The sequence below is a fragment of the Ovis canadensis genome, chromosome 22, assembly GCF_042477335.2.
Source record: "Ovis canadensis isolate MfBH-ARS-UI-01 breed Bighorn chromosome 22, ARS-UI_OviCan_v2, whole genome shotgun sequence".
Classification (NCBI taxonomy): domain Eukaryota; kingdom Metazoa; phylum Chordata; class Mammalia; order Artiodactyla; family Bovidae; genus Ovis; species Ovis canadensis.
In genome coordinates this window covers 58,726,948-58,751,302 of record NC_091266.1, presented here as the reverse complement: position 1 = coordinate 58,751,302, position 24,355 = coordinate 58,726,948, and the positions used below count along the sequence as shown (strand labels likewise).

The 24,355-nt window shown below is 44.6% G+C and overlaps 1 protein-coding gene across 2 annotated transcripts in view; it reads left to right on the top strand.

The window, feature by feature from the left end:
- Window positions 1-24,355, top strand: part of CPXM2 (carboxypeptidase X, M14 family member 2) — a 136,252-nt gene that overhangs the window by 75,435 nt on the left and 36,462 nt on the right. For both annotated transcript variants that reach the window (XM_069566792.1, XM_069566791.1), the window contains 2 exons: window positions 16,523-16,607; window positions 17,517-17,667. In XM_069566792.1, coding sequence (XP_069422893.1) covers window positions 16,523-16,607; window positions 17,517-17,667 — 236 coding nt within the window. The remainder of the gene's footprint in view (window positions 1-16,522; window positions 16,608-17,516; window positions 17,668-24,355) is intronic.

The window sequence follows — 24,355 nt, the reverse complement described above, 5'->3', positions numbered from 1 at the left end:
GACGAAGACTCCGGGTGCTTGTCTTTTGCATACTCTTTCTGAACAAAGGTAGTAAATAAGCATGCATTCAGCACTTCCAAGTCAGAGAACGTGGCCAAACTGAGCAGAGGAAGGTGGGCATTGCACACCATGCTGAAACTTCTGTGGCCTCTGCCTTCAGGTGAGTGGGTGTGTCTTCCATTTGGTAGTTGTCACTGGGTGGTTCAACCGTGGACAATGCTAGAAAACCATCAAGTATGAACCAAGATGACTCGGGCCTTTTATGCATTGTTGCTGCCCCCTTTCTAATGAGTATCTTCCATGTACACGCATTGAATTATCTGTGTGGAACACATGGTGTGATAAGCCCTCATGAAGCTTTGCCAGTGGATTCTCCACATTATGAAATCCACTCTGAATTGTGGTTAAGGCACAATGTAGGTCCAGAAGATGAATGCTTTCCCGTCATCATCCTCTACCCAGAAGCTTCTGGTCTTCCTGGAACTTCTGGTAGGTGTCCAAGCATTTCAGTAGAAGTTTCCAAACCATGTTTAGTCGTTTTGATTTGGGAAAAGGAGAGTTTCACATAGGCAAAGACACGATTCCTCTGGGTGCAGGGCCTTCTGCCTTGATCCCACCCCTTCCGGTCAGTCAGGCGAATGACAGTTGAGCGCCCAAGTCTTTGTTGCTCGGTGTCCTTCAGCCCTGGAAGATGTCCCGTTTCTTTCTCAAACAGTCACAGTGAAAATATCTACCTCGTGTTGAGCTGCTTCAGTAGTAAATGTATTGTATGTTAACTTTGTTCCTTATGGCATCCCGGCAGTCAGCATTTATCCGCTTACTCTTGCAGAGAACTGCAAGGGCCAGAGGTGGCATAATCAGTAGTGGCCAAGTGAGTCTGTGAGCCCAGTTCTTCTTGTTTCCAAGATGCCATCCAGCATCAGGAATTGTCCTCAGATCTCTCTGCTCCCTCTCCATGCTCCAGTTGAGCCTGAGAATGTACCGGTCTCCTGTGTGGATTTTGCTTTTTTAATACCCTCTCTTGTGCCTTGTAGGATTCTACCTATTTTCTGCGGAGACCTTTCTTACTTGGAGGGGAGAGTTTTCATTCTTCCTTAGCTCCCATTCAGGTTGAGAGAAGGTTGAACCCATGATTTTTCTAAGCATTTTTAAAAGTCAAACTCTTTGCTAAGTTTCAAAGCAGTCGTTATTTTTCTTCTTTTTCAGTAACCTTCTGTTCTTCAGTTTTTCTTTAAAGTCTGCCTGAAAAATAACATTTAATGTGGTCAACAGAGTAGTCAATTGGCAATAATACATCTAGAACACAAAGCGGGCAATGGGAAGTAAAAAGCAAAGTGCTTTCCAGTTTCGCTCATGTCAAATTCCACTGACTTTCTCTCCAGAGTAACATAGTAAAATGCGAACCCTTAAAAGAAAAAGAAAAAAGAAACTCAACTTTTTAATCCTGCTTTCAGTTTATAGCTGAGATACAAATTGGCCTCAATTCATGCCTGCGTTGAAAGAAAATGACCCTGAACTGAGTGGAAAAAAACTGAGAAAGTGCCAGAGGAGTGAAGCAGAAATGAGAAATAAATATGGGGGTTTATTTTGTAATTAACAAATCATGTGTGTAATTTAAAGATCAACTGGCACTACTTATAATTAAAAATAGTTGCCCATGTCGCCATACCTCTTGGTCCTGGTTCCTGGTGTCTTAAGGCAACTACTGCAATCCTTTTAGCTGTTTCTCCTGTTTTATTTTTATTAAACCCTGTGTATTCTGAACAGAATAGTTTTAGTACTCTTTCTTGATTCATTTAAATTATTTATTGTGTGTTGACTTTCAGTTATGAGAGGGGAGAATTTAAGTCTCTTATTGAGTTGGCTCTAACACACACATACGCACATACACCCACATGTTCTCATTCTCTCTGTCTTTGTATCTCTCTCCCTCTCCTCCCAAAAGAGTTAGTTATATTATCAATTCTAGCTAAATCAACATTTAGCTAAAATGTCTCCCACACTGTAGGTGGATTCTTTACCAGCTGAGCCACAAGGGGAAGCCCAGTAGTACTGGAGTGGGTAGCCTATCCCTTCTCCAGGGGGTCTTCCTGATCCAGGAGTCAAACCAGGGTCTCCTGCATTGCAGGCGGATTCTTTACCAACTGAGCTATCAGGGAAGCTCCAGTTATATTATCAATTTTAGCTAAATCAGCATTTAGATTTTGCATCGTGATCATTGTTGAGCTGTTATTTATAGCTGGGTCCCATGGTATGCTGTTATTAAATTTCCTTTCCTGTGCAATGTTTTTGCTTTTACTGGAGGTGATAATCACTACTTTTTCATGGCTTCCTTCGTTTTCTAGTTACCTCTTACTAATTCATTCTGAAACCTTCTGCTAGATCTGAAAACCTCCTCTGAATGTGTGCCTACTGAGAACAAGTCACTCTTTCTTTTCCTTCCTGGGGGTATCCTTCCTGAAGCCATCTGGGCTCTGCTGGCATCTGAATTTGTTTGGTTTTCAAGCCGATTGCATTGCTCTTGTCTCTTCACCATGCTTGTTGGAATTCTTTTCCCGTCTTTCCTGAGTTTAGTCTCTATTTCTTAGATCCCAGGACTCTCTGTTTTTCTGTTTATTTTAGTGGTGCATAGCTTCTGGAAATGGAACTCAGGAGATAGAATTTTGGATTCCTTAAGTGTCTGAAAATGTGTTTTTGTTGACCTCGCTCTTGACTGGTAGTTTGGAAGCGATTTTCCCTCACAATTTTTAACAGCTTTACTGAGATAATTCCCATATTGTACAATTCACTCATTGAAAGTATGCAGTTCATTGTGTTTAACTTACTGACACAGTTGTGGTATCATCACAACATTAATTTATAACATTTCACTGTCCCCAAAACAGACTTCATACTTCTTATTTCTTATTTTTTCCATTTCCTCTTTATCTTCAATTTTATAAAGAGCTGAGGATATTCATACTTTAAAACTTTTGAACTCTTTTTCTCAGGAAAGTTTTGGGACTGTTTCTATATCCCTTGTGTTAACAACTGTGCAGTGTTACGCCATGTTCTAGTTGGCACTTCTTTTTCATTAATTTTTGGCCGCACCGCGTGCCCTGTGGGATTTTAGGCCGCTGACCAGGGATTGAACCTGTGCAGTGAAAACACCAACTCCTCACCACGGGACCCCCAGGGAATTCCCTGTAGGTAGCACTTGATGTGATCTTGAGGTATAGAAATTTGTATTTTTCAGTTCTGGGAAATTCTTCACCTTCTTCTCCTTCTTCCTCCTTTTTATTCTATCTTCATTGTCTCCTGTCAACTTTTTTAAAATTATTATTTGCTTGTTGAATCTCTCACATTGATTTTTTTTCTTCACCCTGTTACTTCGTTTTCATCCTTCACATTTCAGCTCAGACACCACCTTCCGGGAGCCCTTTCTCCATCCAGCCTTAGATAAGTCAGCACAGCCCTCCATTTAGAAGTGCTTTCTTTATTTCTCCTCTGAATGACTTCCAGGTTGCAGCTTAGTGAGTAATTGTACAGTTAACTCTGCAGTCTCTGTCTTCCCCAGTAGACCGTGAGCTCCCTGAGACCAGTGTTTGTGTAGAGACTCACTCTGGCACAGCGCCTGGAGCCCTCCCCCTTCCTGGGGCTCATGCGTGTTTGGTGCTCGAGGGAACATGGGTAGCAGCTCTGCTGGGATGAACGTGGTGTGCAGTGAGGTGGGCACGGTCTGTAAAGACAAGTTTTGATAAGCAAAGGCACAGTGTCACCTCGTTCAGGGGTGTTCCAGACCACTTGAAAGAAAACCAGCTTCTGTTCACTGAACATCTGTTCGCCACAGCTTCTGTTCATCACAGGCGTCTGTCAGGCAGCTAGCCCCCTTCTGTGAACTCACTCAGCCACCACTTTCTGCCTCGGTCAGGTATGTGAGTCCTTCCTGGTATTTAGGCAAATCGACAGGAGAATGTGGAGCAAGTTTTATTTGCCAATATGCATCCTGGTATTTAAACTGTCGTGAACCCCCATCTCAGGTTCCTTGTTAGGAAATTGCCAGGAGCATTTATCTCAAAATAGTTTGAGCGAATCAAATGGAGAATTGCCATCTCGTTTTTGACTTGTTTGGAGTGGGGTTTCTCGGCCTCCGCACTCTTGGTGTTCTGGGCTGGATAACTTCACTCTGGGTGTCTGTTCTGTGCGTTTCAGGCTGTGAGTGGCATCCTGGACTCTATGCACTTGATGCCCCCCATTGTAGCCCCCAACTTCCCCCCCCCCCACCCCTAGTCATAACACTCAGGAATGTCTCTGATCTTGCCAAATGCCCCCCGGGGAGCAGAATCACCCCCCATTGAGATCCACTGGTGTACGTGCAGACTTGGGGTCTCTTCCCAGACACATACAGTTGGTAGCACTGCCCAGGGCCTGTTGGCATTCCCCAGAGCAGTGGGGGTCCACCCATGTGGTGGGTGGAGTGCTCAGAAGAGCATATTGGGTCTTGAGCTGGAATTGGAAGTGTTTCCAGAAGCGTCCAGTGCCAATACGATGACCTGCTCGTTCTTGCTAGTTGGGCTCATGATGGGTAAAGAACAGAGTATGTGTGTTTCTGGCACGTGCCTTCCAACATCCCATAGAAGGAACCGAATATTTTGAGAAATACCAGGAAACTCAACTCTGATAAGTGGACCATGAAGTTAAACATTGATTTGTCAGATGGGAAGGAATTTCCTGAGTGTTGATTTGAATTCTGATTCCACCTTGAGAGAGAGACTGATATTTTGAGATGGGCAGGGTGACTTAGATTTCTATGGCTGTAGTTTTCTGGCTAAGCCCTGAGCTTCCCTTTCATTGTATGCAGCTAGGGAACAAGCCTGGACCCACAAGCCTGGGGAAGAGAGAAACGATTGGAATGAGTCTAAGAATGGGGCTACAATCCAAGTGCGGCCCTTGTGGTGAGCAGGTGTCCCCCCACGAGATGTCCACATTTTGATCCTGGGACCTGTGAATCTCTTACCTTTCATGGCAAAAGGGACTTTGCAGATGTGATTAAGTCAAGGACTTCATGATGGAGAAAGTGTTCTAAGCTATTTACGTGACCCGATCAAAATATGGGTTTAGTTCAGTTCAGTTGCTCAGTCGTGTCCAGCTCTTTGTGACCCCGTGGACTGCAGCACAACAGGCCTCCCTATCCATCACCAACTCCTGGAGCTTACTCAAACCCATGTGCATTGAGTCAGTGATGCTGTTCAACCATCTCATCCTCTGTCGGCCCCTTCTCCTCCTGCCTGCCTTCAGCCTTCTCCAACTGTGGCTAGAGGAGATGTGACTTCAGAAGACAGTGGTCACAGAGATGCAACACCACTGGCTTCAAAGATGGAGCAAGGGAACCACCAGCAGAGGAAAGTGGGCACCTCGAGAACCTGAAACAGGCGAGGAAACAAAAGTCCTTCCCCAGGAACCAGCCCTGCTAACACCTTGACCTTAGACCAGGGAGACCTGTAGTTTGCAGAACTGTGCAATAATATATTTATTTGGTCTTAAGTTAGTAAATGTGGTAATTTGTTACAGCAGCCATAGGAAACTGACATAGCTCTCAAAGTCTAGAGGTCAAAATGAGAGTCCAGTGAGCATAGAGCCCAAAGCAGGGGGACTTGGGAGCAGACATTTCAGAGTGAACACTGATCCTTTGATTCATGTGATAATTGTGGGTCTGTTAGATGTGTGTGTGTGTGTGTGTGTGTGTGTGTGTGTGTGTGTATGCATGCGTGTGAGTGGGCATGTTTGTACTGGCCAGAATACAGAGCTTTGCAAGCTGGAGAGACTTGGCCTGCTCTGGGCAGAAACCAAAATTCCAGACTACTTGGAAAGCTTTAAATCCTATTACTTGCTGTCCATCATCCAGACATATCTGTTCCAATTTGGTACCTAATATTCCTTGTCAGGCCCTATTATTTTTATCAGGAGGTTCGAAAGAGGGTGGGATTATACTTCCCGTATATCTGCTATGTTCCTGAGTACCGGAGTTGATGCATGTCTATACGCGAGCTCATTTAGTCTTCACAAATGACAGTTGTTAGAGGATAGTGATGATGCTGATCTACTCTCTCACTGCATTCCGTGTTTCTTGGAAGCAAAGTGAAAGATGCTGGGAAGGATTCATGAGATCAGGCGAGATCAGGTTGGCGATTGATCTGGGGGTACTAAAATTCTGCACCCAGAGCCAAGGGAAAAGAGTATGATGAAAACCAAAGACTGGGAGACTGGAGCTTCCAGGATGAACGAGCAGGAATGAACGTAATCTGACCCTTTCCTCCCAGTTCACACACACATCCTTGCTGAGACACTTGACTTGTTCTTCTGAGATACAGTAAGGTCATGTGTGTGAAAGCAGTTCATAAACTGAAGGCTGGGGACGTATGAGTTATTATTAGGAAATGTTAGTATAGTTGCTCTTTCAAAGAAGGCGAAAATTGTATATTTATAAAAAGTTGGTGGTGATGGTGTAGTTGCTAAGTCGTGTTCGAGTCTTGTAATCCTGTGGACTGTAGCCCAAGCACCTCTGTCCATGGGATTTCCCAGGCAAGAAAACTGGAGTGGGTTACCATTTCCTCTTCCAGGGGATCTTGGGTCTCTTGCATTGGTAGGTGGCTTCTTTACCACTGAGCCACCAGGGAAGCCCCTTATAGGAAATTACCAGGGCAAGTATTTTTCTTTTTTCCTTAAAATATGTTTTTAAGGATGAATGTAGCATCTTTACCTACATCCTGTCCCAAGAGATGATTGGGCCGTTTTCCTGTGCAGAAGCTTAGCCCATAACATTAGATAAATATTTTGTCTTTCTCATTGTGTAATGTTTGATGGACACAAAAGCATTGATGTAATGTATACTTCATGCTCATTTGCTTCAGTCGGATCCCACTCTGTGCGACTCCAAGGAATGTGGCCCACCAGGCTCCTCTGTCCATGGGATTTTCCAGGCAAGAATATTGGGGTGGGTTGCCATGCTCTCCTCCAGAGGATCTTCCCGACTCAGGAATCAAACCCATGTCTCTTGGTAGGTGGGTTCTTTACCACGAGCGCCACCTGGGAAGCCCATACTACTTAAGGTAGTATCATAATAAAGGGCTTCACTGGTGTAGCCTGGAGAATCCCAAGGATGGCAGAGCCTGGTGGACCCTATGGGGTCGCACAGAGTCGGACACAACTGAAGTGACTTAGCAGCAGCAGCAGCTGGTGGCTCAGACAGTAAATCATCTGCCTGCATTGCAGGACACCTGCGTTCGATCCTTGGGTCAGGAAGATCCCCTGGAGAAGGGAATGGCAACCCACTCCAGTATTCTTGCCTGGAGAATGCTGTGGACAGAGGAGGCTGGTGGGCTACAGTCTGTGGAATCACAAAGAGTCAGACATGACTGAGTGACTAACATTTCATTTTCATCATAATAAAACCAGCAGTCACAGACCCACTGCACACCTGAGGATCTGGAACATTACCAGTACTGTTGAAACTGTTTATGCGCTCTTTCTTCATCCTGCCTGGATGCTTCTTCCCAGAAGTAAAACTGTTCTCTTTATTATTTATCTATTATCCCCTTGCCTTTAAAAAATAGTCTTATCATGTATCACACATACAAACGATTTTCTTCTTTTGGGATTTATAAAAATGATTTTGTACTTTATCTAGCTTTTTAAACTTGTCTTCCCCCCAAACTTATGCTTCAGAGGATCATTCTTGTTGCCTATAATTGTGTTTTGCTAATTTGTTCTGTGTTTGACCTTGTAAATTTGCTGTTGTTCAGTCACTAAGTCATGTCTGACCCTTTGGGACCCCATAGACTGCAGCAGGCCAGGCTTCTCTGTCCTCCACCATCTCCCGGAGTTCACTGAAATTCACGTCCACTGAGTCAGTGATGCTCTCCAAACATCTCATCCTCTGCCACCCTTCCTCTTGTGTTCAGCCTTTTCCAGCATCAGGAAAATGATGATGGACTTTTCCAGTGAGTCATCTCTTCACATCAGGTGGCCAAAGTATTGAAGCTTCAGCGTCAGTCCTTCCAGTGAATATTCAGGGCTGATTTTCATATGGATTGACCGTATGCCACCATTTATGCACTCTCCTTCATGGAGATTGGATTGCTCCCTTTTCAGTTTTTTTAAAATTATTTTATTATACATATTTTTGGTCTTAAACATAATATTGCTGTTAACATTCTTGTATATATCTCTTGGAGCACATATACAAGGGGAGCTTCGTGGTATGTACTTGGAGCAGAACTGCTGAGGTGCAGAGTATGCAAATATTGAGTTTAATGGAATAATGACAAGTCATTTTCCAGAGCGCTTGCCCAAGTAGCTTCTCCTTCTCCAGTCGTGTTTTAGAGTTCTTGTTCTTCTACATTCTCACCAGCATTTTGGTATTGCTGTTCTCCTAAATTTTCAATATAAGCATTGTCTTCTCAATATAAAGCAGTATCTTCCCCTGTCGTCCTAACTTTCATTTCCCTAATTACTAATAGAGATGAACTTCTTTTCCCATTTTTACTTGCCTTTTTGTTACCTTTACTGTGAAATACCATGTTTCTTTATGTTTATGTTGTTTTTTTCCTTTGTCTCATTGTTTTATAGAGTTAAAAAAATACATATTCTGAATACTAATCCTTTTGTTAATTACATGTGTTCAAAATATATTCTTCCAGCTTAAGTTTTCTGTTACTGGTTTCTTTATGATGTCTCTTGAAAAGTGAAAATTTTTTATTTTTAGTTAGTTCAATTTGTTTGTATTTTATGATTATATTGTGTCATGTAGAAAATCCTTTCATACCTCATGTTTACAAAATGATTCTCCCATATGTTCTTTAATTTTTTTAAGTTTCGCTTCTCACATTTAGTAGTTGATACTTCTGGTTATGATTTTTGTAAAAGATGTGAAATATCAGTCCAATTTCAACTTCTTTTTCTATTAATAGCCAGTTGCCTGCAGACAGTTTTGTAATAGTTTTTTCCCCATTGCTTCTCTGATAGCTCAGTTGGTAAAGAATACACCTGGGGTGCAGGAGACCCCGGTTCGAATCCTGGGTCGGGAAGATCCCCTGGAGAAGGGATAGGCTACCCACTCTGGTGTTCTTGGGCTTCCCTTGTGGCTCAGCTGGAAAAGAATCTGCCTGCAATGCAGGAGACCTGGGTTTGATCCCTGTGTTGGGAAGATCTCCTGGAAAAGGGAAAGGCTACTCACTCCAGTGTCTGGCCTGGAGAATTCCATGGACTCTATAGTCCATGGGGTTGCAAAGAGTCAGACGTGAATGAGTGATTTTCACTTTCACATTTCCCATTGATATATGACATCTCTGTCAAGGCATGGGTCTGTTTCTGAGCTCTCAATTTTGTTCCACTTATAATGTATCTTAATTACTAAAACTTTAAAATAAATCCGAATATCTTAATAGGGCAATTCCCACTCACCCTGTTTCTTTTTCCTATAAAGACTCTTGATTATTTTCTTCCATGTAAATTTTAGTATCAATTTATCAAAGTTTCTTTACTATGCTCTTAGGATGTTTTGCTTAGAATTGACATACTTTTCTCTTCATGGGCATAGTATATAAATCTCCACTTATTGATGTCTTTTAAAATGTCTTTCAATAACGATTTCTCCACACATGCCCTGTACATCTTTTGTTTATTTTCTTTCTAGGTACTTTATTTTTGGCTGCTGATGTATAGAGCTGTGGTCAACTTTTGTATAGTTGCCTTATGTCCAGTCATCTTGCTGAACTCTCTTATCAAGTCTAATAACTTTCCTAGCTTCTTTTGCATTTTCTTTGTAGATAGATAAATTCTTTGGGATCTGAATATTTTTGCTTCTTGCTTCTGCTACTTCTTTCCCATGGAGGATGTTTTCTTGTGTGTTTAATGATTTTTTTTTTTTTTAAACTGTGAGTGTCTATGTCATGGAACTTGGTGAAATCGTTGAGAACCTAAATTGAAGATTCTTTTCTTTAGAGAGGATTCATGGGGAGCCAGGAATTCATGGGGAGCTTCTTTGGGGGAGCCAGGTGGATGCTGATGTTTTGAAGCCCTTTCAGCCCCCTTTGAGAGCCTGGGAAAAGTCCCTGAATTAGCTTTCCTGTCTCTTGTCCCCAGGCTTAGTGTTTTGATTCCAGCACTGCTGTATGCATTTTCCTCTGGGGCAACTCTGCTCTTTTTCTTTGCTCACTGTTCGTGCTGTTTTTTCAGTTCACGGATCTTTCTTTTGTCTCTGTCTTTCCCCCTTAGAGATTTCCTTGACTTGCTTTCTAGCACTCTGATGCTTTAAAACATTCAGTAGTATTAATGTAACCAGCAGCTAGTTGTACTGAAGTAGAAAGCTGTGCAAGTATTTAGGTGATGGATGTTCTTGGCTTTTATTTCAACCAAATTACCATCGAGTTAATTATCTGAATGTGTTCCAGTTTTTTTTTTTTTTTTTTTTTTTCCTTTGTAGCCCACCTCCTGTTCCCTGATCTGAAGGAAGGCTGGTTTGGTGGGAATCTCATATAAGGATAGGATTTGGGGGGAGGGGCTTTGTTTTTTTATTTCTGCTTTTAAGTGAGGGAGGTAGCTGGAGCCCAAAGGAGAGTCAGCATGGCCTCTCAGTATTTCTGCAGTCGGGACGTCTTTGACATTAAACCTTTCTTTACTTGGGCTGCTTTGCTTTTAGTTGAAATCTCCAGTCACAGAGAATTAAATGTCAAGGTGGTTTTGTGATGTGGAAAATCTCTCTGAAGGAACTGGGAAAAAGCCACAAAGTGCTGTGAATTTCAAGCCCTCCCCAAGGATTAGGAGACCAGGAAACACTGGGCATTATAGCTCTGATTTTTAAAGCTGGGTGTCTCATCACAATGGATGTGTCTGTCACAAAGAATAAAATATGTGACTTTCACCTTCGATAAGGAGTATGTTGCATTCATTAACCTACCCCCTTCCTCCGTCATTCCTCTGGGCTGCACACCCTTTCTCTGCCCTGCCACAACTTCCTGCTCTCACCTCATCACAGCACTTAATCATAGTCTCTCGAAATTTCTAGTTTACTTCTCCTTCTGCCTCATTAATCTGTAAACATCTTGAGTAAACAGATCATGTAGGATTTGTCTTTGTAGTTCAGAGGCTGGAATTGTACTGGCAGTGTAGTAGCTGCAGGGTTAGGAGCAGGATTTAACGCATTCCACGTTGCCTTAATCTTTTCAGGCAGATAGAAATTTTAGACACAAATCAATCCCACCCCAGCATTGCTGCTGCTGCTACTGCTGCTAAGTTGCTTCAGTCGTGTCCGACTCTGCGCTACCCAATAGATAGCAGCCCACCAGGCTCCGCCATCCCTGGGATTCTCCAGGCAAGAACACTAGAGTGGGTTGCCATTTCCTTCTCCACACCCCAGCATTACTGATTGGCAAATCTCTCTCTTCTATCACCCTGGATTATCGACCTTCTTAAATTTAATTTAAAAGTAATTAATTCTTAATTTTTTTTTATAGCTGTGACAGCCCCAATTATTATCATTACTAGGGCCCGAAGGGTTAGGCTTGGATATCAGTGGTTCTCTGAAAGTGTCTGAAGGGAGCATCTGAGTTACGTTTACAGTTCAACTGATAGTCCTAGATGCTGGTATAGCATTTGGCAGTATATTAATTATGATACGTCTTTCATATGAAGAGCTCAGATTTATGGAGCAGTTGTTATGTTCCAGGCACTGTGCTTGGACTCTGCATGCGTTACCTTGTTCATCCCTTACTCACTGTGCAAGGGCGTAGCGTGACCTTACAGTTGCCTTGCAGCTGGAGCTCAGAGATCACATGACTCTTGTGCAGGTCACAGTTGCCAAGTGGAAGGACTAGGAGTTTAGTTTGGGCTTCTTGACCTCAAGCCTGAGGCCTTAATCAATGTACTATGGCATCTCTCAGTGTATACATGAATAGATAGATATAACTTCCTGGCAGGTAGCCTTATTATTTTTGGAAAGATTAGGCAGCTTGTCAAGTGTATGTAGTTAGTAAACAACAAAGCCGGATTTAAGCTGAAATGGTTCATGCTCATTTCTCCACTCCCACTCTTATTGTACTTTTGCTAAATGTCACAGCAGTAGCTTCGAAGTGTGTGTGTGTAAATGAAGCAATCCCTCAGAAGCTAATGAAATCCAATATTTTAAAGTACTGAAAGAAAATGTCAACTTAGAATTCCCAGAAAAAATATCATTCAAAAATGAAGGTGAGCCGAAGCCTATTCAGACAATAGTGAAAGTGAAGTCGTTCAGTCTTGTCCGACTCTTAGCGACCCCATGGACTGCAGCCTACCAGGCTCCTCCATCCATGGGATTTTCCAGGCAAGAGTACTGGAGTGGGGTGCCATTGCCCTAAAAACCTAAAAACTTATTGCCAACATATCAGCTTTAAAAGGAATATCAAAGGATGTTCTTCAAGCAGAAAGAATATTTTCCCAGATGGAAATATGAAAATGCAAAAATAAATGAAGGCTAGCAGAAAGGTTAAATAAGTAGGTTTACAATTACTAACCATACAAAGCAGAAGTAGTAAATATCTTAGAAAAATTAAAGAATTTATAAAATTAAAAATAAATTCCAAAATCATGCAAAAGGCAGAGGGATTAATGGAGTTAAATTATTGTATGGTTCTAGTATTATTATGAAAGTGTTAGAAATTAAAATTTGAGTAAGACTACTAATTCAAGGATACATATGTAATCTCTAGGCTAGTTATGAAAATAATAGTGTGAATATTTAACTAGTAAATTAATAAAGAAAAAGTAGAATAGTAAGAATATTTGATCATAAAATGAAAATTCAAAACAGAAAATGAAATCTATTTCATTACAAAATAGAAATTTCTTCTTACCAAAGAAATAGTAAGGTGGTAAATATAAATCTAAATATAATACTAATTACATTTAAATGAACTATATTATCCAATAGAAGAATAATATTATCATTCTGTACCTAAGAAAAAAATTCATGAGAGACACAGTTTAAATAGTTTAAATTTAAACTATGTCAGAGGTTAAAAGTAAAGAATTAGGATATATATCAATCTTAACCAAAACAAAGCATGGTTAGCTCTCCTACCATCACACAAAATGACTGGAAGGCAAGAGGCACTGACAGAGATTTAAAAAGCATCTTTCGTAATCATGAAAGTCAATCTACAAAAAATATATCACAACCTCAAATCTGTATGCACTCAACAACATAGCTTCATAGTGTATATAGCAAAAGTTGAGAGAACTAGCAGAAACAAATTCGTAGTCAGTTTGGCATTCTCTTTTACATACTTCTTTCTATAACTGTTAGAAAAAGCAGACAAAAAATCATGGATGCAGAAGACCTGAACAACATAGTCAGTCATGCTCACGCTCAGTTGCTTTAGTTGTGTCCTACGTTTGGTGCCCCTAGAGACTGCAGCCCAGCAGGCCCCTCCGTCCATAATATTCTCTAGGCAAGAATGTTGCAGTGGGTTGCCATGCCCTCCTCCAGGAGATCTTCCCGGCCCAGGGATCAAACCCATGTCTCATGGCTCTCCTGCATTGCAGGCGGATTCTTTACCACGGAGCCACCAGGAAAGGCCGACATTTGTTCAAAATTATATGTGTGGAACACTGCACACGGCAATCACAGAACTGCAATGAGTTTCAGTGCACACGGAACATTAGCCAAAGCTCACCACATGCTGAGCCATAAAGGAAGTCTCAACAAAGCATCAACGTGATTCAAAGTATGTCCTCTGTTCACAATGAAATTTAACTAGAAACCAGCAGTAAGTAGATAACCGGAAAACCTCTAGTACCTGGAAATTTAAAATTGTCCTCTTAAATAGTTCATAGTCAAAGAAGAAATCACAATCACAAAGAAGAAACCACACTGAAATTCATATTTTGAACTGAATCCTAATAGTTTAGAGGCAGACAGAGGACAGGACAGGAGGAGTCCAGACAAGCAAGAGAGAGTGTAATCTGTATCAGGAATTGAGAGAAAGGGCATGGAAAACAAGGGGTAAGCAAGGGTTTTGTAGAATACAGTGAGGAATTTGGTCTTAATGCTAAGATAAGAGTGATACTTTAAGCAGGGGGTGCTGCTGCTGCTAAGTCCCTTCAGTCGTGTCTGACTCTGTGCGACCCCATAGATGGCAGCCCACCTAATTCATTAAAAAAAAGTAAGCCTCTGACTGCAGGATAGATTGGAGGGCAGTTTAAATTTTAAAAGACTGTTTGGAGGCAACTGCAGTAGTCCTGGCCGGAGAGATTGGGCTGGATGGTGGCAGTGGAGCTGGGGGAAGTGGGAGGTTCTAGAAAGCTCTGGGAGGTAAAATTGACAAAACTGGGTGATGAATTCACTATCAGGGTGAAAGGGAGGGTGGGGAACCAAGGAGGACTCTGAGATTTTGTTGCCCTGGGTGGATGGCAGTATTTTTTCTGGGACAAGGGCTCCCAGGTTGGGGTACAGAGTGGATGAATGGAATCAGTTGGTTTGGGCACAGGTTCAATTTGAGACGTGGCTGAGATGTTAAGTGGAGAGGTCAGACAGGCAGGAGGACATGATGCAGGTCTGCAGGTCAGAAGAGAGGGCTGAACCACATAAGCAATTAATCACCCTTTGAACGCAAGTGTTGAACTGGTTCATGTTTATTTTTTCTTTTTATTAAGTTTGAGAAATCGTTATTTAGTTTTCAACCTTTGTTTTTTATCTTCTCCCCTTTTTCTTTAGAGAACTTGTTTGAATTTTTCTTTCCATACCTCTCTGTTTATGTGCTTCTTTTCAGCATGCTTAGTTGTGTCTGACTCTTTGCAACCCCGTGGACTATAGCCCACCAGCCTCCTCTGTCCATAGGGTTTCCCAGGCAAGAATACCAGAGTGGGTTGCCATTTCCTTCTCCAGGAGATCTTCCTGACCCAGGGATTGAGCACGTGTTTCTTGCGTTTCCTGCATTGGCAGGCGGATCCTTGACCACTGTGCCACCTGGGAAGCCCAGCTTCTTTTGAGAGCTTCCTAAATTCATCATCTCCACGGAGAGGGATACACCCCTCACCTCTGCCGCCTGCCTGGCAGGGTCACCATGGGGCGTGATCAGCAGAAAAACATGGCAAAGGAACTAAGGATGCAGGCCATTGGAAAATGATTTGAATGTGGGAAACAGGTTGCTATTTGGGGTGAAGATAATTTCCTACTGCAAAGGATCTGAGCACTTGCTCAAGTGCCTTTCAGAAGGTTTGCTTATTGGGTCTTCACACACAGGCACGGGCCCAAGTCCTTAACCTCCCTAGGAGGAGCGTGTTGCTTGATAAATCCTGGCTTCCAGCAGGTACTCACACAAGCTGGTGGGCAGGTGAAAGAAGAAGGTTCAGCTGAAGATAGGTTCCCACGGTGATATAAAAGCATCTAAGAATAATAACTTTTGGGTTTCCCTGGTAGCTCAGATGGTAAAGAATCTGCCTGCAGTGCAGGAGAACAGGGTTATATCCCTGAGTCAGGAAGATCCCCTGGAGAAGAGAATGGCAACCCACTCCAGTATTCTTGCCTGGAGAATCCCATGGACAGAGGAGCCTGACAGGGGAACCTTCTTGCGATCTATCTGTATCCTGAGTCCAAGGAGATTTCACAGTCGGAAAACAAGAATTCCAAATGCTTCAGCTGGTGGAATGTTCTAAGAGATTAGTCCATTGGTGCTTTTAGTTCCAATATTTTAAAAATTTAAAAAGGAAGATGCTCGGGAAGACTTTTCTCCATTGCTTTAACAAATAATGTTATAAAAAACTGAGGCGGGGCGCAGGGAAGTCTTTTTTTTTGTTTGTTTTTTTCGCCTAGCCTACCACATTGACCTCCACACTGGGAAGTCACATTTTGGCTCTTTTTCCCTCAGTAATTTCTGTGCAGTAGGATGTGGTGACAGGCATCTGGCCTGGAGCCTGGATATCTCTGGATTATTGCTGGAGGTGGGGTCAGGGAATCGTCTGCCCGGCTTTGACAGCCAGAAAAAAGGAGAAACCTACTGTCTCTCAGAGACTCAGGCTGCTGTGTTTGGGGTTGGTGGGATCGCATTTGCTACATTCCCAAATCAGTTTTCCAAATGAAGTTTCTAGACTGACTTTCCCACTTTTACTGAGATTACTTTTCCATGTGGAACTCTACTACTACATGTGATGTCAATGTTCCATATAAGCAAACATGCAGGTATTTGTGGATCTTTATGTGCATGACAAACTTTTAATGTTATCGGGGGCCAAGCATTTGTCCTAAGTGTTTAACGGGTATGAAACCATTTACTGCTTACATTAATATTTTCAGCTTGGTGCTTTTATGATTCCCATTTCATGGATGAATAAACTGTAGCATAGATGGGTCACTTAACTAGCCAAGGCCACAGGGAGGGCGAGAGTTGGGCCAGCGTGTGACCCCATGCTGTCCACCTCTGGGACCCCCTTTGCCTATTGCTGTACCTCTGTGTGGAAGAGGGAAACCTTCTGAAGTGCATAGTCCCAATGATGTTTCATTTTTTCTTAGGAGTGACTGGGTGACCTCCTATAAGGTCATGGTCAGCAATGACAGCCATACGTGGGTCACTGTTAAGAATGGATCTGGAGACATGGTGAGTCCCCTCTAACCATGCCCTGGGGATCTGGCTGTCTTGCACCTGGATGTTGGCTGATTCTGTGCCAACTCAAACAACCATCGAGAGTGATGGATGATGACCGCCCTTTCCATGCCCTGATGCTCAGAACCATGTGGTCCACGTCCAGGGCTCGTGTAAAAGTCAGCAGTGCTGCGATGTGGTATCTTCCGTAGGTCACAGGTCAGCCCTGGAAGACCAGTGGCATGTGGGTTATGTTGGGGCCCACACGGCTGTTCAGTTATAACAGTTCCTGAACTTACTTTACTTACCTGGCCTTTCAGCTCCATGCCTCCCTCCAAGCTTGCCCTGTCGCCCTCTTCCTCGGGTTCCCAAATGCGAGTTCCTATCACGGTACAGTGCCTTACACAACCTGCCTGCAGCCTCTGTTTGACCTTTGTTCCCATTCTCAGCCCCCACCCCCGCCTTGTACCCACTCCTCTGTGTTCCAGTAAAAGTGAGGTGGCTGCTCATCGGCTGAATCCAATGTCTGAGCTCCTCCAGCCATCACTTCCTTTTCTCTAGCATCCCTCCCGTTCCTGCATCTTGAGTTTTCCTTCAGGGCCAGTTCAAATGGCACCTCATCCCCAAAGCTTTGCTTCTTCAGAAATCCCAAAGCTCTGTGGCTGTCTCTCTGCCATGCCTCTAATAGATTTCACCTATGATATCTAAGTTTAACCCTCCTCCTCCTCCCCACTCCACCCCCATTAGATGGGTGTTTCCTGAGGTCCTGATCCATTCCTCCTCCCCATCCCCCTCCCCCAAATGCCAACCTCACATTTAGGCGTGCCTTAATGAAATCTTGCGGACTGAGTGAATTACTGACTCTTTCATGACTTGATAATCAAGCTCTAAAAGAGTCTCCTTTTCCCCTTTGTGCATAAATAGATATTTGAAGGAAACAGTGAAAAGGAGATCCCTGTACTGAACGAGCTGCCCGTCCCCATGGTGGCGCGCTACATCCGCATAAACCCCCAGTCCTGGTTCGATAATGGGAGCATCTGCCTGAGGATGGAGATCCTTGGCTGCCCGTTGCCAGGTGGGTCTGCCCTTCTGTGCTTCCTGCAGGGAGGGAACGCCGGTGGAAGACAGGTGCTTAGCCAGCAAGGTGAATAAAAATAAGCCACACAGTCTTTTTCTCATCTAAGAAAATTACCACGTCTACTGCAGAATATTTAGAAAACATAGGTAAACAAAAAGAAAACGAAAATCTCCCAGAACAACACTCAGAAACTCTCTGAGCATTTGGGGTTATTAAGGTAACATGCCAGCTGTGGTTTTGCCCACTGGGACTTTAAGATGATGCTTACTTCAAGGTTAAAAATTCACCCAGCGCTGCTGCTCAGAAGCAGGCAAAAAATGGCATAAAATTTTTTTGGTAACGTGTTTAGTTGCCCTTGAGTGCTCTTGCCACACTGGTTACAGGACATGGCAGAAGTTAATTTCAAACTTGACCGTGTACGTAGTCTTGTTCTGTTACATAGTGAAGCCTCTTTCTGTTTAAGTAGCTTCACTTGGTTGCCTGTATCTTTGGGTGCTTTTTCCTTTAGGTTGTGTCCCCCTTGCCCTGATTTCACATGATGGAACTGGGTGTAACTCCAGGGTGGAAGGAAATAAAGGGCTTGAACTAACATGCGCTTTTTGCATGTGGACCTTTGCTGGTGTCTGCTCTGGACAAGCTAATCTGGTCTGGCTTGCAGCTCTGTCAGCCTTTCGGAACCTAGGGATTTGTGCCTGTATGGAGCCTTTTGTGGGCTTCCCGGGTGGCTCAGATGTTAAGAGTCTGCCTACGATGCAGGAAACCCAGATTTAGTCCCTGGGTCAGGAAGATCCTCTGAAGAAGGGCATGGCAGCTCACGCCAATATCCTTGCCTGGAAAATCCCACGGACAGAGGAGCCTGGCGGGCTAGAGTCCTTGGGGTCACAACTGAGCTACCGACACTGCTACTATTTACTGGAGCCTTTTGTGGCGGCTTCTTCATCCTCACCAGACATCTCCAGGGCAGGAAGCTGGCCTCCAGAACATTCCTAAGGCCCTTCACCAGAGCCTCTGGGAATTTCTGCCTCCTGTCCACCCACAGCCAGGCCACAACAAACAAGGAGCACAGCTTTGGGTTATCTCTCCTCTGCTACCTCCTCCAAGGAAGTCTCAGCATTCTTGTCTTATCTGAAACTCAGGCCTGACTATCTCTGGATTCCCCCTGCCAGGAGGAGGGGTACCACCAGTTCTGATGTTCTCAGGTGCTTCTATATCCATCATGCTATTTCTATAGCCACCCCACCCTCACTGTGAACTTACACTTACTGAGTTTTCAGAGCGTATTTCATATCATTTATTGCTTTTCCCTCAACCCTCTGATATCCATGATCTTGCTTTGCCAAGTATGAATTTACTCAAAACAAACTCTATATTGGTGAGAAAGACAAGTCTGCTCACCTGCCATCTACTTACCCTCCCACCAGACAGATTCTTTGTTCCTTACTTGTACTTACTAGATTACAAACTTTTTTCATGTCACTAACACTGTTAGAGACCATCTATCTTGTGGGTGTTTTTATCCACCATATCTCAGGTTTTCAAACTGCCTCTTATAGTTGGAAATTCAGTTGTTAGATTCGAAAATTGGAAATATAGTTGGAAAATCAGTTTGATTCTAAAGAATTTCACAGTGGATGCCTTCATTTCTGTGTCATTGTGCATGTCCAAAATTATTGGGTGAATTATGGGATTATTGCTTAAATTAGATGATGGTACAAAAGACCCTGATGCTGGTAAAGATTGAAGGCAGGAGGAGAAGGGGACAACAGAGGATGAGATGGTTGGATGGCATCACCAATTCAATGAGCATGAGTTTGAGCAAACTCCAGGAGATGGTGAAGGACAGGGAAGCCTGGTGTGCTACAGTCCAGACAGAGTCGGACACAACTGAGCAATTGAACAACAGCAAGAGGTGGGATTGCTGGTGGGAAAGGAGTGTGTGTTTTTAGGGCGGGTCCAGAGAAAACGTGAAGGCCTCCCAGTGTGGGACCCGGGCCCCCTTCTGTAGCTTATTCAACCTGGGGTGGTGATCACAGGGCCCGCCGCTGCCGCCGGGGTCCTGCTGGGCTTTGCTGAGCTCACTGTGTCTGCAGACACAGACCCAGGCAGGGGACCGTGAGGCCGGCTTTGTGCCTGGTTGCTCAGCGCGGCCTCACTCTGCTTGCTTTAAAGGGCAGGGTCACGGTTTCTCTCTGAGGGCAGGAATTCATCTGTTGTCGGTTAAGGGCAAAGGGCAGCCTGTGAGAGTCTCATGAAATAAATATTTTCCTGTGAAGTTATTCTTGGTGTGTGTGTGTTTGAAGACAGGTCCTGGGGGCAATTTAAACACAAAGACAGAGTTACAGTGTGAAATCTGGACAGGTTTCAAGTATGGCCTTGCAGTGGTTCTATTTTCCAACCCCAAATATTCAAGGCTGTTTTTCTTCTAGAAGTTACTTAGCAGTCTGCCCGGAAGGGAGCTGGCCTTTGCACATGCCCCTGGTGGTGGTCACATCTGAGGTCCTGGGGTGGCCCACGGGTCCCCACGGCCATGTGGGTAGGTGAGTTTTGCTCAGTTGCCTTGCTGTCGACGTGGTTCCTTTGTGCAAGTTAATGAGACCAGAGGCAGAGGTGACCCGACCAAGTCCGTCACTCAGCCCAGCGTGACTTTGTGCTGGTGATGCAACCGCCCAACGTCTGTTCTTCCTGAAACTCTTGTTTATGAAAAATTCATTTACCTCTGCTTCGGCTTCTCTTTGTTCTGTCCTCACTGTCTTCCTGCGAACCCTCAGGTTGGGGCAGAGGAAGCGGAAGATGCTTTTTAAGTCTTCATGAATAATGTTTCTAGAAATTTTTGAACTAGAACATGAATTACCCTATATATGTCCAACTCGTTAGCAGAGACCCTGATGCTGGGAAGGATTAAAGGCAGGAAGAGAAGGGGATGACAGAGGACGAGGTGGTTGGATGGCATCACCAATTCAATGGATGTGAGTTTGAACAAACTCTGGGAGATGGTGGAGGACAGGGAAGCCTGACACGCTGCATGGTGACATGCAAAGAGTCGGACACGACTAAGTGACTGAACAACAGGGACAACAAAAAAGCTCAAAACTAATAGAAAAGGGGGAGGGTTGTTTAATGGTTATAGTTTCAGTTTTATAAGATGAGAATGTTCTAGAGATCTGTTTCTACAACAGTGTGAATATATGTAATGCTACTCAACTATACTCTTGAACATGGTTAATCAGAGGGTTTCCTGGACTCGGGTGAGCAGCCTGGTAGAGATGCCGTGAGGGGGGTTATATGAGATGGGGCAGAAGATAGGCATGAATGATGGCTCGGTGCAGATGCTGCGAGGTCAGGTTACACGAGATGGGGCGGAAGATACATGAACGACAGGCTGCACCCTCCTCGGAGCCACGTGGAGCTGTGGGTTTGATGCTTTCACTGACAGTAATGACCTGGGATCAAAACAAGCTCTGCCAGGGGTCCACGTCTGCCCTTGTTCCTTTTGGAGCGACCTTGTCGTAAGAACAGTCGCATGGGGTTGGACAAGCGCAGCTTCTTCTTCTTAGGGAGCCAAGCACCTTGCGGAAGGGGTTTGTTGCTGTTTGCCCTGCTGCCGGGTCATCTCTGCTCAGGACTCTCTGAGGCATCAGGGCTTAGGGTGACCATAAGGCCGTGAGTGAAAGTAAAAGTGTTAGTCACTCAGTCGTGTCCGACTCGGTGTGACCCCATGGACTGTAGCCCACCAGGCTCCTCTGTCCATGGGATTCTCCAGGCAAGAATACTGGAGTGGGTTGCCATGCCTTCCTCCAGGGGATCTTCCCTACCCAGGCACTGAACCCAGGTCTCCTGCCTTGCAGACAGGGAAGCTATAGGTAGTGGGCATTTCCTTGGGTGAGCGGCTGGCCTTGTGGCAGGGAAGGAAAAGGGCTGCGGTGGCTGCATTTCTCGTGTCCTGTTAGTCCTCAGAGAGCACTTTGAGGTCAGCCGTTGTTTTTCTTTTTAAATGAGGTGAAACTAGTGTAACATGGAATTAAACATTTTAAAGCACAGTTCAGTGCTACTTAGTGTATTCACAAGATGGTGTGACTGCTGGCTCTCTCTGGTTTCAGAACTTTGTCATGGATCCCAAAACACCCTGGACTCACTGAGTAATCACTTTCGAATCCCCTTCCTCCATCTCTGGGTAACCTCTAATCTGCAGTGTCTGTAGAGTCACCTGTTCTGGGTAAAGTGCATCATGAGCTCAAGGACTGTAGATAGCAGTGAGCCCCTGGTCCAGCAAAGGTAGCCTTTCCTCTGCCAGTTGAGAACTCCCTCCCATCAAGCAAGATCCCAGCCCCCTAGAGCAGCAAACAGCTGAGCGGAATGGTCCAAGAGCTGGGGTGTTCCCTTGGATGTCCACTAATGGGGTTTCTTCTGTGATTATGACCGTCCTGTGGAGTGAGCTGGTGCTGGATTTGGGAGAAGAGCATGTGTCCACGTCATTGAGGAGCCAGGGATGTTCAGGGTGTGGAGTCATTTCCAGAGCTGGCATAACTCAGTACCAAAAAGTGGATGGCTTTGGATAACAGAGTTATCATTTGAGAGGCCGTGTGGCGGCGTCTGTTCCTGCCTCCCCCGTGGGCTGCTGTGGTTTGCTGTCTGATTCTGACGCTCCTCAGCTCGTGGGCGCCTTGCCCCCATTGCCCCCTGCGTCATCACATGATTTCCCCGAGTGCTTCTCTCTGTGCTCACCTTTCCGCTTTGGATAGACGCAGTCCCAGTGGAATGGGGCCCACCCTAAGCCCCTCATTTATACCCGATGAGCTCTGTGAAACCCCTCTCTTCAAATAAGGTCCCGTTCTAAGGTCCTGGGGGTCAGGACTCCAACATATGTCTTTGGGGCGGGGACATCACTGAACCCAAAACAGGCTGAATGAGTAGATCCTTTGGGATGGAGCGGGATTTTGAGTCGTGGAGTAAGAGAAGTGAAGGGGGGAGGAGGTGGTAGACTCCACGATCCCCTTCTGGAGTGAGTTTATTCTCGTAACTAAGGTGTTCCAGAAGGGATAAGCTGGTTTTCAGTACATCTGATGCATGAAGCCAGCCGCATGAAAGGAAGCAGGAGGCTGATTCCCCAAGGCACCATCTGTGAGAATAAGGTCTCGCAGACTGAATCAGGACTTCTGTTTCAAATGTCGGAAGTCCTACTCAAATTCGCTGAAGTGAGGAGGGGGAGAAAAGGAAAATTTTAGTTCACAGGAATAAAAGTTTCAGACGTAGATGTGACTCTGGCTTCAGGCAAGAAAGGGTCGACAATCTCGGGGCCTTCTTGGTGCAGTCAGGGCTCCCCTCCTCACCAGCTTGCAGGCGGGGAGCTTGGCCACTAACAACCCAAACTCATCCACCATGTGAGCTGACACCAGCAGGAGGCCCTCCTCCTATGACTCTGGAGGGAAAATCAACTTATGAGCTCAGCTTGTATCCTGGGATCATCTCTGAGCCAGTGGCTGTGGCCAGAACATGTGTATTTTCAGGGGCTGGACCTGGGTCACATGCCCATCCCCGTGAGTGTTGGGTGAGGCTGTTCCATCCGAAGCATCTGGGATAGATTCCGCACAGGAGATAGGGATTCTTTTATCCACAGAAGGAAAAAGAGGACAGTGGGTTTGGCTGAATAACAGGGCATGCCTGCAGACTCTGGGCCCCAGGATGGGGCGGCTGTGTTTGGTTCTTACTTATTACCTACAGTGTTGAGCTCCTAAGAGGATCTCTGTAAAACTTCATCCAATCAGAATAAGTGGACAAGTAAAGAAATATTTGTACAAAAGGTAGAAGGTGGAAAGTTGTGAAAAATGCTCACCTAGGGTTCCGAGACAATTCTGGAACTTGGATCAACATCCTTAGACAAATTGGTTAGTCTCAGGGAAGGAAGGAAGTTACCAAACATGGAGATATTTCATATGTACAGTTCTGAGCTTTCCTTCAGTCCTTTTTAAGAACCCTGAAGCCATAACTTGTGTTTGAAGACAAAAGGGGCATTGCAAGAAGAGTTTTAGAAAGAGGTTCTGGGGACTTGGAGGGTGGTGAATACCTCTTAGGAATCAGCTTGTGGGTACATTCAGGGTCAAGTCATGTGAAAACTGTGCTTTACCTTGACTTTGAAACCGACAGGTTTGGAAGTCAAAGGGCAGGTGACTTGCCAGAGAATGGAGTCAGCCTGCCCTCCCCAAAGGAGAGAGCTTGGAACAGAACTGGGGGCCTTTGCTAAACCTGAGTTGCTTTAGCTTCTTTTCTGAACAGAGTATCAGCTTGCTCCCCTCCCCCTACCTCTGCATACATTATTTGCTTCTAATAGTGTTACTAGAAACCCTTTTGTGATCATTAAAAGCTGCCTTTTTGGCCTTTGGGTCTGTGTGTGGTTTTCAACCTGTTGCCAGCCTTTAAGGGAACCCCAGGGCTGGGTCCACGTGGCAGTCACACCCTGTGGCCGTGGGATGCAGACAGGTAGCTGGCTCAGGTGATCTCAGCATGTGTGATATTGCTGGCAGTGTCCTCTGTACTTTAACATGGTGCCACTCAAACTTCTTGATTTTTTAAAACCGTGCATTCTGATTCAGTAGGCGTAGGCTGGATCTTGCAAGCAGCTGGTGTTGCTGGTCTGTGGCCTTGTTTGGTGGCACAAATTGGGACTCTGTGCTCGTGACCCCACTGGGAG